This window comes from Rutilus rutilus (genome assembly GCF_951802725.1).
Source record: "Rutilus rutilus genome assembly, chromosome: 11".
Classification (NCBI taxonomy): Eukaryota; Metazoa; Chordata; class Actinopteri; order Cypriniformes; family Leuciscidae; genus Rutilus; species Rutilus rutilus.
In genome coordinates this window covers 4,552,170-4,570,105 of record NC_140216.1, presented here as the reverse complement: position 1 = coordinate 4,570,105, position 17,936 = coordinate 4,552,170, and the positions used below count along the sequence as shown (strand labels likewise).

General features: G+C 38.6%; 2 protein-coding genes across 2 annotated transcripts; one reads left to right on the top strand and one right to left on the bottom strand.

Annotated features, from left to right (window-relative positions):
• Positions 1–9,412: 9,412 nt before the first annotated feature.
• On the top strand, positions 9,413–11,993 carry dlx6a (distal-less homeobox 6a). The gene is made up of 3 exons (XM_084424644.1): positions 9,413–10,432; positions 10,853–11,046; positions 11,334–11,993. The coding sequence occupies exons 1-3, from the start codon at positions 10,120–10,122 to the stop codon at positions 11,571–11,573; spliced, it is 747 nt and encodes a 248-aa protein (XP_084280770.1). The 5' UTR covers positions 9,413–10,119; the 3' UTR covers positions 11,574–11,993.
• Positions 11,994–15,405: 3,412 nt separating this feature from the next.
• On the bottom strand, positions 15,406–17,484 carry dlx5a (distal-less homeobox 5a). Its single transcript, XM_084424779.1, has 3 exons — positions 17,027–17,484; positions 16,440–16,624; positions 15,406–16,163 (listed from the first exon to the last, which is right to left on the bottom strand). The coding sequence occupies exons 1-3, from the start codon at positions 17,379–17,381 to the stop codon at positions 15,852–15,854; spliced, it is 852 nt and encodes a 283-aa protein (XP_084280905.1). The 5' UTR covers positions 17,382–17,484; the 3' UTR covers positions 15,406–15,851.
• Between the last annotated feature and the right edge of the window lie 452 nt (positions 17,485–17,936).

The window sequence follows — 17,936 nt, the reverse complement described above, 5'->3', positions numbered from 1 at the left end:
AATGAACAAAATACATACATTATAAGTTCGCCGCTCTTCCTTCTGGAAATATAAAAGAAGCTGATTTCAATATAAATAGAACAGGGAGGATGTCTTTACATCCACTTTGATTGTCACTTTTCAAGCCGTAAAATACCCAGAGGCCTTTCCGTGGCCTCGCTTATATGTCAATGCTAATTTCCCCCCGTTGCCAGGAGTAACACATTGGGGAGCCTCGATTTTCTTCCTCTGGTCATCGAGCTTGCGTCTTTCTTCTCAGACAGCTTGCTCAGTGCTCGAAATATCTCTCGATGTTGGGCAATCAAAAATAGGAGAACATCTCAAATCAGGTTCTCTGCAGGCTTAGAATCAACAATGACGTACAGTATTCATTTTCTCTGATAAAAAGTATCCCGCTGTGTCTTTCTTGAGAGGTAATTTCCCCGTATTGTGTGCGCGAGCCCATTGTGACTACGGCAGAGATGCTTGTACAAATTCACGCCGCAAGCAAATCAGTCTCGGGAGTTTTGATCGAAGCGACAACGGTCCGTTTAAGAACTCAGGAGGGCGTAATCTGAAAAAGGCTAATTCAATACAACTTGCCAGACAGCCACTTTCAAGTATCAAAAATTTCGAGATGTCAGCCGTCGTGGTTGAGAAGCGCAGATGCATACAGCTGTTTGGTAGTCTGTAAATGACCCCTCTCAGTCTCTATGCCCCACTCTCTGATTGACACATTGTGCTGGATAACTGCCGGTGCTGCATGGCAAGCGGGCTGTCCAGCATGTGGTTACCTCCTCAGCTGCACTCACCTATTCAAGGGTTACTGCAGGTCAGGATTTCAATGCCTCAGTTTCACACCTTCTCATGTGTCCTTTCTCTTGCAATCTCTGTTTCGTAGGGATAGGGGTCCGAAAGCATTGCTTTTAGAGTATCTGTACTCGAGTGAGCACTGGCTACGATGGTTTTACCTTTCTGACGATTTACTACGAGTACTGTCAAATATCATTGTTTTGGATGGGAAAGTTTTGTGAGTGCAGCTGCACAATGCAAATGGCTGTAATTATATGTTTTAAATGATAGAGATTGCAGAGCTGATGAGAAAAACAGTGGGGGTCCAAATGACTGAGAACACCAGGGGAAATTTCTTCTTTAATACAACATTTGTAATTGAATATTATGTTGTCGGCATAAAGGAAGTTTGAACTTTTGGGTTACACTTTATTTTAAGGTGTCCTGTCCTTGCTACAGTGTAATTAATGAGTCATTAACTACATGCAGGCTACTTACTATAGGGTTAGGATTAGGGTTTGGTTTAGTTATTCCTATTGTAAATGTAACGTGTAACAAGGATACTGCAAAATAAACTGTTACCACCTTTTGTATAACGGAGCGATTATTGAACAAGAAATCTCAAATATTTCCCCAATTTTTGCTTTTTTAAAACCAAAAATGTTACAATTTATATAATGGTGTGATTAGTGAACTAGAAATCTTAAATATTTTTCTATTTTTACCTCGTAACTTAATTTTTTTTTACCTTTTGGCATGATTAGTGAACTATCTTAGAAAACTTTACATCTTAAAGTGGGAAAAATCAAGCTTTTGATGTCGTTTATATGTCTTTGTGGTGTTTTAAATATGCTTTAAAACATTGTGCAAATTCATAAGTCAACACCATTGCTGAGTATTTTTTCTTTAAAACTGCAGTGAACTAAAGACAGTCTCAAAAACACGCTTTAAAATCGCTGGTGTTTCTGACGTCACAAAGTACCTTGTAACCAATCAGGTCAATGCGCATGGTCAACGAGTGGATCTCTAAGCTGCTGTGAGTGAGTGGAGGCGGGGCTAATTTGCATATTAATAGAACCTGAGGCAAGGGTGTAGTTACATTCAAGCTATTTTAAGGCATGAAGGGAAAAAAACGTTTAAATATGTAATTTTGGTGATCAAAGATGAGTTTTAAGGGATAAAATTATTGACTACAGGGGGACTTTATTATATATACTAATATTTATCCATTTTACCTCACAGCGTTTTTTTTGTTGTGCTTATTTTCAGATTAAAAAGTCAAAACATATATCATTATTTTTATTTATTTATTTGGTTTCAGGCTTAAGGAACCCAATTTGTAATTTGTATATGAAGTTTTTATTGCAAACTTTTGTTGAATATAATTTTCAGCAACTGCATCAAGTAGTATCGCTCAGCTTTCATTGACCTTTTTATTGTTCATGACATAAATATGATCAAATTTACCACAAATTATCCAAAAGTGTTATAAAAGCACTAACATGTCTGGATTTTTTTTCTAATTTGTCCATTTTTAACGTCCAGCTTATTGAATGCAAGAACGTAAATAAGGTGACTGAGCAGAGAGGGCAGAGCGAGCGAGGAAAGACCAAAATGACAGGGAGTTTAGCGCTGAATCCTTTTAGTAGACCACTGACACATGAATGAGGGGAGAGTGAGAGAAAGAGAGAAAAAAGTAGACAGCCAATTTGGGAGTAATGCAACTAAAAACAGACAAGTGTAATTTCATCCATCTGGACAGATGTGTAAAAGCGCTCCTCAGAACATTCCCCATGATTCCCCCTGATTGATCTTCCCCCGGACTGAAACACCTATTATTAGCCACGAGCCTAATAGCACCAGGATGGCTTGCAGCTCTCCCAGAGGCCAATTCTCTGGTCATATCTCACTCACTGCAGCTGTAGAAACCGAGGAGAGGAGAGGAGAGGAGAGGAGAGGAGAGGAGAGGAGAGGAGAGGAGAGGAGAGGAGAGGAGAGGAGAGGAGAGGAGAGGAGAGGAGAGGAGAGGAGAGGAGAGGAGAGGAGAGGAGGTCCTTCATATTCAGTCAATAGAATACTAAAGCGGACATGTCAAACAAAACAATAACATTGTTTCATCCAGGTTTCCATTGTTATTTAGGAAGAGCGTTTGCACACCCACCTGATTACGCAGTGAGGAGATGCCGCTCAAAACAAAACCAAAAGAGCGGCTCGCGTACAATGCAATCATTGTTATCAAATCCTCAGTTATTTGAAATATATCACAGTTTAAAGCTAAGTTTTTATTACTCTGAAAGAAATGTTTACTGAAGGCCATCTGTGACACATCAAACGATGCTGGTTTTGCTTGAATAGTCAAGGGTTTTGGACTCCACAAACGCTCGCCTTCTTCCTACGCTGGTCTGCTGGCTTTTGGAAAAGAAGGAAAGCGGTTGAGGCGAGCATGAGAGCTTAAGATTGACAGCTCACCACCCCTGCCATGCCATTCAAACCGCCCCCCACATGTCCAAGTCTGGTGTGATCAGATCCATTTTGATCCGGATCCAAACACGAACAACGTTCCCACTGTCCTTCATCTTCGCCGCTCTATATGGAGATGATTTTCAGCACTATAAAAACATACCTGCATCTGTTATTTCAATGCCAGCTCTCTGTGCGGAAAGCTTCTTTACTTTTGCCTCTCGTATGTTTTGTACGATCATCCTGTAGATTTATTTTCAGCATTCTTTTGAACACCCTCTCCTTGCATTGATTGAATGAGCTGTATGGTTTAATGCATTTCCAAGAGCAGTTATCACTGTGATTGCTGCCGTGTGTTTTGATAAAATGGGAAAAGCCTAAAACCCTTCAACTGAAATGGTTGTTAAAGTTTATGAAAATAAATGCTGAAGGGGATTTGTTTTGCACCGCATTAACAAGCTTGTTATGAGCTTAACCACATTTGTTCAAATGATCTTATGAATAAATTCAGATTGAATTTACACACTATTATTAGTTTTTGTTTGATTCTGCCTGTGTGGTTAATGTTACTGCACAAAAGGCCAAAAATGAACAAAATCTTGAAGGCCTTCTCATTTATTAGATGCGATTTGTTTATTTATTCTAAAAAAAAAATCTTTTTTTCAATCTACACCAAAAATAATTGATCACCTTTAGTGCCTTCAAAGCATTAAATCTGAAATAAATGGAAGAGATGTTGTGTCTTCCATTAACCTTACAGCCATTAATTCATCATTACTATGCAAAAACCTAGACAAATCCTGAGACTAATGTTTTTATACACTTGAATACGCTTAATAGAATGTCTGATAGAATACATAAACCCTCACTTATGACTTCATGTAAAAGAGACTTGCTATTTCATACTTGGAGTTTAATTCTCTGCAAATATTTCAGTAATCTACCGCCTTTACTAATATGGCTAAATTAAACAGCTTGTGTTTTTAAGCATTCATTTTTTGGCGACCAGCCATTCATGGCTTCACAGCTTCATTGGTGTAACTCTGCAGTCTTCATATCTCCCGCAGAACCTTTTGTGAGTGAGTTTCAAATGTTCTTCATCAGCGAGAATGTGGAAGTTTGTAGTTTCAGGCAGTCTTTGTATTTTTGCTCTATTTAGCCCTGAACAGGAGCTTGAGAAAGGCGCGCAGCTCCTGCAGACTGGTTTTCATGTGAACCATGGCAAGAGAATGAATGTGGCACAAGGCGGTTCTCCAGGTGTGACTTTTTTTCTCTGCTGTTTTTACGCCTCATCAAACTCACTGTTCTTGAGTTTCAGGCAAACAATTATTGTCCGTGCTTCATTGTTTGCGCCACTTCCTCACCTGACCTCAGGAAATTCAGATCAGGGAAACTACTTAAATCACACGCAACATCATCCCACCAAATACCAGAGCAAAACTCCACGAGCTACAGCATTATTTTAATAAATATCGACTTTTATTTTATAGAATATTATTTTTGTTGTTGTTTTCACTGCAATTCTCAGCTGTATTTCCAAAAAGAAAAATCCAAATATCAGCACACAATTAAGTAAATACAATTGCAATGTTGTGTTGTATGGATACATGATTAACACACAAAGAAACCGTAACCATGGTCCCTCCAATCAGATTAGGTGGACCAGCTTCAATCAAAGATCAAAATCTATCAGAGCCAGCTAATAGCAATGATTATAAATAATGACTATGGGTGGATAAATAGCTCAGGCAAATGTACCGCAGGACATGAGCTATGTTCAGACAAAGCGGACAGGCATTCTAGGTAATGCACATGTAACTGCATGGGTAAAAATGTTTTAGGCTACTTTATACAAGCACACGTCGTCGGGGTAAGCCACCTGCACATGCAAAGATTCATATGCAAAATACTATCCTTCCAAGCCTACAGGACCTCCGTTTCACCTAAATATTAATATAGCCATTGATTTCACCCGCTTTTGGAGATCAAAGAGAAATCAGTGGATCATCAGTGTGGATGATGTGAATAAACAAAGTGTATGATGTTCTGACAAATGATTTACGCAGTCCGTTTTTAATTCTATTGCGTTGATTTTATAACGTGCTTAGCTATGTTTTGGAATTATTTTGTAAACCCAATGGCATAAATTGTTAACGACAGCTTTTGCATTTCGATATTAGTAGCCTATAGACCAAACATGTTATTTATTTATTTTATTAGTAGGCTATTCCCACCATTATCATTTCGTTGTTCATCGTAGTTATCGTATTTCACGCGTGAAAATGACTGATCTCCTGCTGTTAAAATTTACGAGTTTCTCCGTTTCGGGGAGCAATGACAACTTGTGCTGTTGCTTATCAAAATTATGATTATATGTTTTTCTTGTAGGTAGTCTTGTAAACTTGGCTTTTTTTTTTTTTTTACCTGTGAAATATCTGGACAAGGAGTGTTGGTTATTCAGGCATCATTTCCGCGCGGTTGTTTACCGAATGTTGTGGTCGGCCACTGCACACCCAAATAACAATAAAGCATATGTCTGTCATGACACGTAAACCCACTATTCGTTGGGTGTGTTTTCAAACTGTCATAACAAGTAATATTCTGACAAACCCCTCCCCGAGACTTTGTGGATTACACGTTAAGAAATATGATCAATACGAGGCGAATGACAAGCCACTTGTCAAAATGGTTAATCTTGTATGTAGTGCGATTTTATTTTATTATTTTGTACGAATTTAATGAATGTGCAGATATTTCAATTGACCTTCAAAATGTATTGAGTGATATTGTAAACAGTAATATGTGAACAAATGTTGTAGTGTTATGCAAACAGGAACAAATTGCACTTTGCTTTACATTTAGAATCTATTGAAAATGTGTAATTATCTCTGGTGCACATCAAGAGCGTATTATTTTGAATTCAGTTTTGAATTCAAAGCCTAAGAAAAGCAGCTAACGAAATTTTACAGAATGAAAGGGTGCTTGGCGCAAGGAAATAAAGTGTATCTTTGTTTGCCCCTCTTTGTTTACCGCGGGATTTTTTTTTTCTTTCTTTTTTTTTCATTTTACTAATTCATTTCAATGGCTTTCAAACTGGAAAATGGAAATGTTGCTCTTGCCCTCTATTTCAGCAGCCGCGTCCTGGCAACAGAGCAATTTTCTATCATCAGGGATAAACGGCATCGAACAGTACATTCGGATAAAAAAGCCTGTGATTGCTGGCCTTCCTGTCTGTCATCTCTCTAGAAAATCCTCTCCCCAAGACCTGAGCCGTGTGCTGTCAGAGCTAATAATGTCTTCTATTAAGTCGAAAAAGAACCCCGAAAAATCCCACTGTTCTCAATTGTACAACATTCTCAAAAGATAAAAGATTTTTCAGCAGAGCCACGTTCATTTATGAACTGAAAATTAATGTTCACCCTCTGTGTTGGCTGCAATTTTGCATTGAACATTGAAGTATCCTTTCAGGTCTGTGTACAGCCTTATGTTCTTATTTCCTAGAGATAAACAAAATTCTTTGTGCATTTGACGTTTCATCCCAATGTACAAAAGAGACACGCTATGTGACATTATAGGCCTCTCTCATTTTAATTTGCTCATGCTATATATATAAAAAAGGGACAATTATGCTCTTTAAGCATGGTCACCAAACCGTGACCACTGTTAGTGTGAAGTTAGGCTACATTCATCAACCCACAGGTGGAGCTTTTAGCAAGAATGGGTAGTAGCTAATCTATATTAGCCTAACAGCTCAGTCTTAAGTGGGTCTATATTTCGATAGGCTCTTGCTTTGTGGACAGTTTTATACCATCATATACAATTTTAAACATTAATTTTTTTATATTTTAAATGTTTGACCTATAGTCTATGTTTGAATCGAATTAATGCATGTTTAATATGAAACCGATACCTCCACCTCCACTATATTTTCAGTAAGGGTTTCTGTCTTTTTTGTTTTTAGCTTTAGCCTACTAACTTTATTTATACAGTTACATATTTAGTGAAACAGTCCTGGAATAAAATGCGTGCTTTAATATGTGACCTAAATGGCTGGGAGGGGTCTGGTGATATTTGTTCTCCTGATTTCTATTGTGATCTCGCGCAGAATACCGACAGCTGCGCGTGCTATCATCTGCGTTCGCTTTGCCTCGCCACTTCCTCTGCTCAACAGCCACGGAGATCCGTCGACGCCTGCGTGTGTCTGTGTGTGTGTGTGTCTGATCGGCAGAGAGAGCACGATCAGCCGCCTCTGCTGGACTGGAAACGCTCTACAATCCGAGCCGGTCAACATGTCTGTTCGGACCAGTGACAAGAAGGTCGTGCGCTCTTCGGAATGAAGGCGAATCCATTTCAAAGTAGTTTTGTTAAAGCTCAGATAGGGCTGCATGGATGCACTCGAGCGCAGGCATGTCCACACAGACCACTCTCTTTCTTTTTCTTTTTGACAGATTTGTAATATGTTGCATATGGGTTTACATGCATGCTTTGCTTTAATATTCTCAGTAATAAAAATACAAACAAATTTATAATAAAAAAAACAACAACACAGTTAACACATTTTTATTTAAAGAAATTGAAATAAAGATTTTTTTTTTTTTTGTGAGTGATCGCTACTAAAGAGTTTGGTTTTGGTGAAAGTAGACTCCATTATAATACAAATATATATTATTTTGTCCAACACAATAGGTCATTTATTTTTTAAGCGTCAATTTTAACTATCAAAACGGTTTTTCTATTCCTGCGCAATATTTCATTTTAGCTATTGGAATACAATTTATGTAGAAACACTACACCATTTGCGATCATTCAACAGCTTGTAAATGGAGGTTATTGAGTTTTAATTGAAATACGCGTCTTGTGGTCAAGATACGCTGAAACAAATCCACTGGCCTGTTGTAGAATTTTGTCAACTTGTATCAAATGATTTTATCAGTCCCTGGAAATATTATGTCCTTAACTGTCAAATATAAAGTGTCAACGCAGGTTTTAAAAAGGAAGTCATTTTAAAGGTCCCAAACCATGAATTCTCGATCAATTAAGCACTTACAATGCCAGCAAGAAGCATAATTGGAAGATGTTTGTACCATGCCATGGCTGTGTATCTGGTTTCAAACATTTTAAAACTGATCATGCAGCAGCAATAATCAATCAAATCCCTGATCACTGATAACTCATTTGACAATTGCATTTAAGCAAATTATGACACAGCTTTTTATAAAATGCAAAAGAAACAAAAACATTCACACACTGAGGAAATTGTTGAAACAAATTCTCCAGGTTTCCTCTTACCTGCATGCACAATTCATTTGAACCCGAAATGTTTGATATCTTGACTATAAGAAGAAATCCACAAGCGTTCAGAGCGACCAGATGCCTTTCTGTCTCTCCCAAGTTCAGTCCACCATGGAAAATGGTTATCTACGCCGCTTGTGCACTCTTAAATCCGGCAAAGTAAATAACATCCCTGGTAATAATAGCAAGGTACGCAGTTCTTGTTACAGAAAGGGAGAAAATTGAAACTAAATGCTGCATTTAGGGCTACCATTTTTGATAAGAGGATAATTGAGGCGACACTGGTGTATAATTAGCGGATAATTTATGCTATATCCACTTTTAATCCACCTCCCAAAATAAACAAGGTCCATAATCATTACAGACGAATTGTTCTTAATTTTATAGCGCCAGTCTGAATACAGTGTCTAACGGATAATCAAAGAGGATTTGGATATAACTGATTGCGACCGTAATTGCTTTTTCATTACCATTTAAAATAAATGTATGCCATATCATGAGGAAACTCGTTGTCTATAAAATAAAAAATGGAGTGAAATGAGAATGAAGAAAGCCTTGCAGTTGTAGGGTATATTTACATCGTGGTTTATAATGCGATCGCGATTTGCCAAACCACAAACTGCACTCGTAATTTGCATATATTTTCAACTGTGACTGGCTCGTGATTATACGAGGAAAGGCTGTCACTAACCCGGGCCTTTCAGTGACTGTGGCTTAATTAAACCAGACCATATCTGGCGTGTTTATAGTTCACGTGAATCCTCTCTGAAGAGCCTTACAACTATTGCTTTTATAGACTCTTCTTTTGACACCGCATATTTTCACTTAATATGCATGGCTTATATTTTTTTTATTCCATTGGCTACTGTAAATCTCATTAATTATTTATGTATTGTTCTGTGTTTGCATTTAGCCTATATTATTATTTTACTGTTGTGGTTTCTGCTGTTTTGTAAATGCATTGAGACATCAACGTCCATATAAAAGGACTTTTTAGTCGTACATATGGCAACATATTCGCTTTATCCTATAAAACGATTCGATTTTGTATGGTGTTCTTGCGGTTTGTAGGCTAAGCGATATTTGGCACCTCGAGCTGTGGTTACGAACCACGCGATTAATTACTTCGATAGTAGCGCGCGACATTGTCTCTGGAGTCGTATCTGAGTGGGAATTTTGTGAATATCAGAGGGATATCCCAGCATTATTATTCTCCACATGGTTATGGCTACGGTGGGAGCTGTTAAGGTAGGTTAACTCACTGTGAAGTCTCAGCTAAAGCAGAGAACTGATGACGTTAGGTTGAATGACCAATCGGAAGGCGCTGCCCTTTGGAGACAAACCATTTTACTTGTAGTGGCTGCATCAAGTCTGGAAGCAAGGACTCAAATTTAACAGAATCCACCTTAAAATCTCTGCCTTTACTCAAGCCCACCTTCCACCATACCGCGTGAGAATTACAGGACAAAAAAAGGATAAATTGTGGAGGTAATAACGCAATATCTCCTAACCAAGGAGAGAAAGAAACGAACACAGCGAAAGGACTCATTTGGACTTCAGAGATAGGGGGTAAGTGCTCTTAAAGCAGAAAATTTGATGATGACCATGACTACGATGGCTGACGGTCTGGAGGCTCAAGACTCGTCAAAATCTGCTTTCATGGAGTTTGGACAGCAATCGCACTCACAACAGAGCTCCCCGTCAATGGCCGCCAGCCATTATCCGCTCCACTGTCTCCATTCCGGGTCTCATCATCATCATCATCATCAGCACGACAGCTCTCCGTACTCCGGCTCAAACTCTTATAACAGGTCGCTACCTTACTCCTATGTAAGCCATCCCCACCACAGTCCGTACCTGCCGTCCTACAGTAACGCCAGCGGAGCACAGACCAGGTTAGACGCCACAGGTAAGCGTATTTACATGCGTAAAGATCCAGCTCTGTTTTCAATGTTGAACTATACGAGGAAAGCCGTATGTCGATAAAATATTACATTCACAGTTCTCATCTAAAACACCGTACCCGTTCCCCTTTGTTCTTGCCCAGTTTTGTCCGCCGTATGTCAGCAATAACGGTGTTCTCAAAATGATTTATTGCGTTCCGCCAGTGATTCTACCCACCATTACAAATTATAATTAGCATCTAATTGTCTCAGTCTCGAGATGTCACTTCATGCTATTTCCTAAATATGACAGACAAAGTAATTGTGCTATATAACGCTTGAAAGAACGTTACAAATATGTGTTTGTCAAAAAAAAAAAAATCACATTTAAAATTCTGATAAATGTTTATGTGCGGGAATCATTCCACAATATTCACCCTTTTCAGAACAGCAGAAAACAACAGTGATTGAAAATGGAGAAATACGTTTCAACGGAAAAGGCAAAAAGATCAGAAAACCAAGGACGATTTATTCCAGTTTGCAGCTCCAGGCATTAAATCACCGGTTCCAGCAGACTCAATACCTGGCGTTACCAGAGCGCGCGGAACTGGCTGCCTCTCTCGGGCTCACACAGACACAGGTGAGACTCATTTACATTTAATAGTGAATTGTGCTTTTCATTTTGGTTGGGTATTAGGCTATATCTCAGGTGGAATGTGGACTCAATTGAATTTAACAGTAATTTAAGCTTTTCATTTTGGCTGAGTATTATAACTGATTTTTGTAATTAATAAAGGTGGACCTATATATGTTTAGGAAGATGATGACAAAAAAAAAAAAAAAAAAAGCTCATGTTAACTAAATTAGACACCTACTTCACTTTAAATAGGATATAACCCATTTTTTTATATTTGCCTTTTTTTTCAGGTAAAGATATGGTTTCAAAACAAAAGGTCCAAGTTCAAGAAGTTGTTGAAACAAGGTGGTAACCCTCACGAGACTGACCCTTTGCCCGTCTCCATCGCCCTGTCCCCGCGCTCTCCAGCTATTCCTCCCATCTGGGACGTCTCAGCCTCCTCTAAAGGAGTAAACATGTCTGCTAACAGCTACATGCCCGGTTACTCACACTGGTACTCTTCGCCTCATCAGGACGCCATGCAGAGATAGGCAACTAGCCCTGTTTTAGGCCAGAGGCCTTGACGTTGACTTCTTGTCTTCGCCCAGTTCACGGTTTAACATCCCTAATAGAGACCTATTCTAGTCTATTAAGGGGACGATTTCTTTTGAAGGATGAAGACATGTGGTGTGGCGAAGCTCGACAATGGAACTAAATGTCAGTAGCAAATTAAACGGATTGATTAAAAATCTGTTCTCACGTTTGGCTGTAATCAAACACAATCATCACCAACAGGAAGCGAAACGTTTTGTCACGCGCTTGAGTCGCATTTGAAAACGAACTCAATCCTCCTGCGTTTATGTTTTTGATCATGCAAAGGAAAGCAACTTGACTGTAAATATATTGTCCTATTTTAGTTGTCAAAAACTTTTTATGTTTTGTCATAAATGGAGTAAACCATGACTTCAAGTAACGTGTCGTGCCTTTTATTCCCCCTTTTTTTTTAGGAGATATTATGAAAGACTGGCTTTTAAAAAATCAATTTTGAAATTGATTAATGAAATAATCTGAATTTGAAATAAATGTCTATAAAAAAAATAAAAAAGACCTATAAACAACTTACACAGTCATTTGAAAACAATCACCTCCACATTAAGGCATTTTTCTAATGCTGGAAAGATATGAAGGAATAACAAAATGGCTTACCCGAGATGGTGGTTTCTCAAAGTGTTTTTCCTACAGAATTGAGCTGCATCTTGTCCATCTTGTCATTCTCTAGCTCAATTATTAAGGTATTGACAAAATGTTTTCCCCCTTTCTCTCTGCCTTGATCTGCGAGACGCTGAATGCCTTTCGCCACAGGATCGATCCTGAACAAAGCATCCAGCTGCAGTCTCGTTCAATATGAAGGAGATATTTGGGACAATTTATGGGTTTTATCCAAGAGAGGGTTTTTTTTCCATTCTCATAAATGCAGACATAATTAGGGTAATTTTTGATGTAGCCCGCTGATTACAGCGTTTTTACCGTCAAAGATAATTACCTGTAATTTTCTACCACTTTTAATACTAAAAGGCATCTTTATTTGGATTTGAAGTGGCAAAGACGAAACAAAAGATGAAATTATTCGGTTATTCATGTACAAATTGCTGAGGAGAGTGAACACTTGGGATATTATCTAAAATTACAATGTTGAATAGGGAGACGAGAAGCCCCTGCAGCTGTCAAATCGTGGATGCCCCAGCCGCAGAGAATGGGGCTTGATTTTCTAAAAAGGTTTCCTCATCAACGGATTGGGATGGTTCATTTAAATGTTTGCTCTGCCTATAAGAACATAAGGTATATCTTGAAATAGGAACCGTCAGAAACACATTTGTCATTGGTATTTTAGTAATCTGCTCACAGTAAGGTCTTCAAAAAATATAGCTAACATTTGCAACTGTATTCAATTCAATTCACATTAATTTGTATAGCGCTTTTGACAATACATATCGTTTTAAAGCAGCTTTACAGAAAATGCATGTGTACATTACAATTTAGAGTGATCTGTTATCAGAGGACTGTGTCCAATGTATTTCAGAAATGTAGACTACATACAAATCACGCAGTAAGCTAACAATGTAGGCTATTAAATTGAAGGCAGAAACAATGAGCTCATTGAAGTAGGCTAAATAATTAGGGTCAAGTTGTCAATAATTTTACAATAGAAATTGTCAACAATTTTTACAATATAGGCCTAGAAATTTTGCATTGGTGCATGTTGATTCAGAGTTTGCCTCAACTCTAAAATTCTACAGCTAAATAATCTTTGGAGGAATCATAAATTATTCCGCATAATATTAAAAATAAAATGTGTTTGTGAGAGTTAAGGCTCCTACACATATATAGGCCCCCTGAGAGACTGTGACAGACACGATCTTCTAGCTCCGTATCCCGACATCCTCAAGACTAAATGAGAATTAACCAAAGACCAAGAAGCTAATAATTCCGAGTGTGTGCGCAAATGAAAAAGAAAGGGATAAAACACCAATACAAATTATGACCGGTTTACTATAGATCCCAGCGTTCGTATGTCATACGTTTTCCTGTAAAATAGCCTGCCTTCCCCAACAAGCCGAACTGCAGTTCATAACAACACCCACCCACCAGCGGCACACAGATTAGCCAACAACAAAACAACATGCTAGGCTAATGGAACAACACTTACCTTCGGTAGCTGAGTTTATTGTCTTGCATAGACCAAAATCTCTGGTTTCAATGTTTCAATAAAGATATCGTTGTGAAAGCGGACGGTCCTGTGTACCGCTTGTGTTGAGTAAGCAAATCCAGGTGTGGAAGTGTTTGCACACCCCGACACCTCTTATATATTGCCTGCAAAATTAGCCGTTATTACTGTCACTATTTAGAGATGGTGAGCTAGGGAAAAAACCGTCTGCAATCAAGAACCAGGCGCATCTTTGCAAATTATAGATAATTGTAAATGTCCAGATTATGATAATGGAGCTAATCCTGGTGGAAGTATAATTATTGTTGAGTGTTACAGTTGAGGGTGTCCAGTAAAGCTAACTGTCATTATTTATACACGGTTTGCAGTGAATTCGTTGAGTGGAAAATGTTGAGTTGGAATTTAACAAGCCTCTCGATATAATGGCATGGAATGTAGCGTGTTTGTGTACGTGAAATAGAAAGCGAGGCAAAGTTAGAGTTGATATGGCGTGTATGTTTGGAGCTTGAAGCGTGCGCACATAGGCTACGCGAGCGAGTGTGTGTGTGTGTGGGTGTGGGGGTTTAAACAATGCATATGAATACGTTTTACAATTTTCTCATGTCATAGGTTTCTATTGGGTAGATATTTGTCACTTTGATTTGTTGTTTAGGCAAAAAAGCACAGTATGCCTAATTAAACATAGTCATTGTTAACCAAAATTTCAGTGTTCAAAACATGGCAAATACCAATCCTTGGGTGTTATGCGCTAAAAAATCCCGAGATGTTTCAACCCAAAATTGGGATTGGACAAACCCAACCGTTAGGTTTACATTTCTAATTAAAAATAATAATAATAATAATAAGATATTTAAACCAACAGTTGGGTTTGTCCATATTTGACCCAACAATGAAACAACTCAGTAGCTATTTATGTGTGTGGAAACATCAGTCTCAAGTCATATTTTTAAAGGATGAACCGTGATGTTTATTTTCAACATTGAAGCGATCATCGAGGAAAATATTTTCCTAATATATAGCCATGAAACTGCGCTGGGACAATTTTTTATATTTAGGTTTTAGGCCTACAATAATATCATAGTCAACAAAGAAATCTCCACCATGGCCTGGTGGCCTTTTTCATGATTTATCCGTGGCAGTCAGCTGTAGAAATGTTAGCACTGGTTTTAATGAGATGTTCAGCATTTTTCCAGGAGGAGGATCTGTCAGGGCTGGGTTGTGGTCGCTGGAGCCGGTTTGCCCCCACAGGCATGCGGACTGCCTCAGATCTCCGCGCCGTTCCTTCGCCTCCTCACTACAATTCAAAGGTACTAATTGTAAGGAACACAAAGACAGCAAGGCAGAGCAAACTGTTTGCCAGAGCAACAACCAATTTTTTTTTCGTTCGTCATGGGTGGGTTTAATCAAGATGGAGATCAAATATTCAGTCCTACTAACGTAAAAAAAAAAAATCTAAAACTTGTTTGGAATAATAATAATAATGAATATTCATTTAATTGAACCAGGCTAGCTGAGGACCAAGACCGAAGCAAATCCTTTTTTCTTTTCTTTTTAATTAGACTGTATAGAAATGTTTCCATTTATTCGCCATTAAACAGTGACTCTGCCCAGAACACATGATCCCAAAATGTTAAAACAATATCATGGTTTTCTCTATAATTTCCACTCGAAATTTATTTTCAGGCTTGCAAAGTTAAAGTCCCTTTACCAATCACAGAAAAGTAACATCCCAAGACGGGCTCTAAAAGCAAAGTGCTCGGTGCGTTGATCTGTTTTGATTTACCTTAAAGAAGACAAAATGTTTGATAATTAAAGAAAAACACACATTTATTTGGGGTTGTCCTTAATGATTTGGCACATCGTCGGATGCACGCGTTGAGGTCAAAATTCAAGGCACCATTCAGAGTGTTTGGGTCCATTGTCCATTTAAAACATTTAATATTCTTCCAAATGCAATAAATTACATGCACACAATTTACACATTATACACGTTCTTCTAGGACTGCCATATCGGTACATTGCATATTCCTCAAAAAAAAAAAAAAAAAAAAAAAAAAAAAATTGTTAACACCAGTCCAATATACAACAAAATAATGAACAAATTTCAGTACAACGTTCCTGCTCCGAGTGCCAACGAGTGCTGTAACGTGCCAGGAGCCTGAAGGTGAGAATTCATCGCCCCGGCGGCGGAATACCAAGATGCGCTGGCGCTTTCCAGAAACGTGGATGCCGCTGTGTTAATATTCTGCGGCTGATGGTGAGGTCTCTGAGGACCCTGTGAGTCCCAGACGGCGGGAGACTGCGGAGAGTTACACGCCATCGGGTCGCTGGAGCTGGGACTGTGTTCTGGAGGCAGCTCGCCGTTTTTCATGATCTTCTTTAGTTTTGATCTTTTGTTCTGGAACCAAATTTTCACCTGAGGAAACAAAAACAAAAACTTTTTTTTTGAGTTTCTGGGGACAAATAAATAAAGCACGTGTTTCTGCCAAACCTCTAGGCCTACATCATAATAATATATATATATTTTTTGTTATATCGTTAACAATTTTTACAAAAAAAGATGTCTATGCTAACATGCGCTTGCTTCATATATAAAATAATACAAATTGGCTATATAAAAAAAGGCCTACCTATTTGAGAATTACATAAAAAGACATTGCAATAAAAACAATTTTTTTAAATGTTGTCGAACCTGTGTTTGCGTGAGTCCCAGCGACGCCGCGAGCTCGGCTCTCTCTGGGAGCGCGAGGTATTGCGTGTTCTGAAACCTTCTCTGAAGAGCAGCGAGCTGAAAACTGGAGTAGATGGTGCGGGGCTTCCGGACTTTCTTGGGTTTTCCATTGACCATCCTCACTTCGGGCTCGGCTGTTTCTTTTTCTGACGGGTGAACAGAAATTAGATAAATGCACGGGGACAGAAACGCACTCTCTTGATTGTTGGTAATTATTGCCGTGATTTATGTAAAGTGTCGTAGTGCTTTAAAATTGCTACTCGCATAAAGTCAAACAGAATCATTAATGTTTACGCATTTTACGCGCTCTTATTTTCTATGTAATCTATTTTCATATTGCATGCAGGTTTCCCCCACCATATTAAACACATAGCATTAAAGAAACTTAAATGCAATCATGTTTCGTCCTACTTGGTTACAAAATTGAGACCTTATAAAAAGAAACAACTCTACTATCATAACGCTCAATAATAATGGCCGACTGTGATAACTAAGTATTATAACAACAATAATAGTATGCTTAAATATAATATAGTAAGCTAACTGACCTTGCGGGCTCGGTTGTGACTGCACCCTGTTATATGTTCCGGCATATTGGTGATATGCTGTGGAGTATGAGCCGTAATCAGGGTAGGATTTTGCAGGGTAATTTCCAGAAGATCCATTGACTCCATGGTACTGGTACTGATAGGCATTAAGAGGTTTCCCATAAGTGCCCGAGTTCGGTGAACAATAGCCATGATGAACTCCTCCAGCAGGGCTGTAATAGCCAGAATCCGTGGCTGTCGACTCCGGTAGGGTTGGAGATTCCTGAGATGGATGATGCATCGTGGAGAGCTGAAAAGCGTTTTGGAAATCTGCAGGTTTAATACTCGGAATCCTTCTGTCGAATACTCCAGTCATAGTTCGGATAAGACAACGTAAAAAGGCAGTCTAACTCTATAGGGGTCCACAGAGTCTACACTAACATTGTGTGTGCAAGCGTCAGGCGTCTCTCTTGAAGACTGCTTTAAGCCCCGCAGCAAAGACTTGGTTAAATCCTAAATTGCGCTGTTACGCACTGCAGGGAGGATCTAGTGCCATTGGCCAAGGAGCACAGCAGACGGCAGTTACTCCCTAACCCGTTCAACCAGTTTCAGAAGAACAAAAAAAAAACTTAATAGAGGTATTTATGGTATGTTTACAGACAAATGGAAAGGGAAATTGATTATTATTTGATAGGCTAAGTCGCTCACCGTGCAGAAATAAGACGACCGTTGATCTATTCCATGTAATGTCCATAATAAATGTCTGATCCCTTAAATTAGTTTGGAACACAACGGGCTACTCTCATCGAAGAGACAATTACATATCCAGATATTGTTTTGTTTAGTTGTATCCTTTCAGACGAATCAACAGATTAAACATTTGTTTGTTTGTTTTGTATAGGCTATTCTATAATCCTATACTATTGCTGTT

Coding starts and splice junctions, on each gene's coding strand:
- dlx5a (XM_084424779.1), bottom strand. CDS start 17,381: ATGACTGGAGTATTCGACAGAAGGATTCCGAGTATTAAACCTGCAGAT. Junction 16,625..17,026: donor GTCACAACCGAGCCCGCAAG/GTCAGTTAGCTT, acceptor TTCACCCGTCAG/AAAAAGAAACAGCCGAGCCC. Junction 16,164..16,439: donor TGGGACTCACGCAAACACAG/GTTCGACAACAT, acceptor TTGTTTCCTCAG/GTGAAAATTTGGTTCCAGAA.
- dlx6a (XM_084424644.1), top strand. CDS start 10,120: ATGATGACCATGACTACGATGGCTGACGGTCTGGAGGCTCAAGACTCG. Junction 10,433..10,852: donor GACCAGGTTAGACGCCACAG/GTAAGCGTATTT, acceptor CACCCTTTTCAG/AACAGCAGAAAACAACAGTG. Junction 11,047..11,333: donor TCGGGCTCACACAGACACAG/GTGAGACTCATT, acceptor CTTTTTTTTCAG/GTAAAGATATGGTTTCAAAA.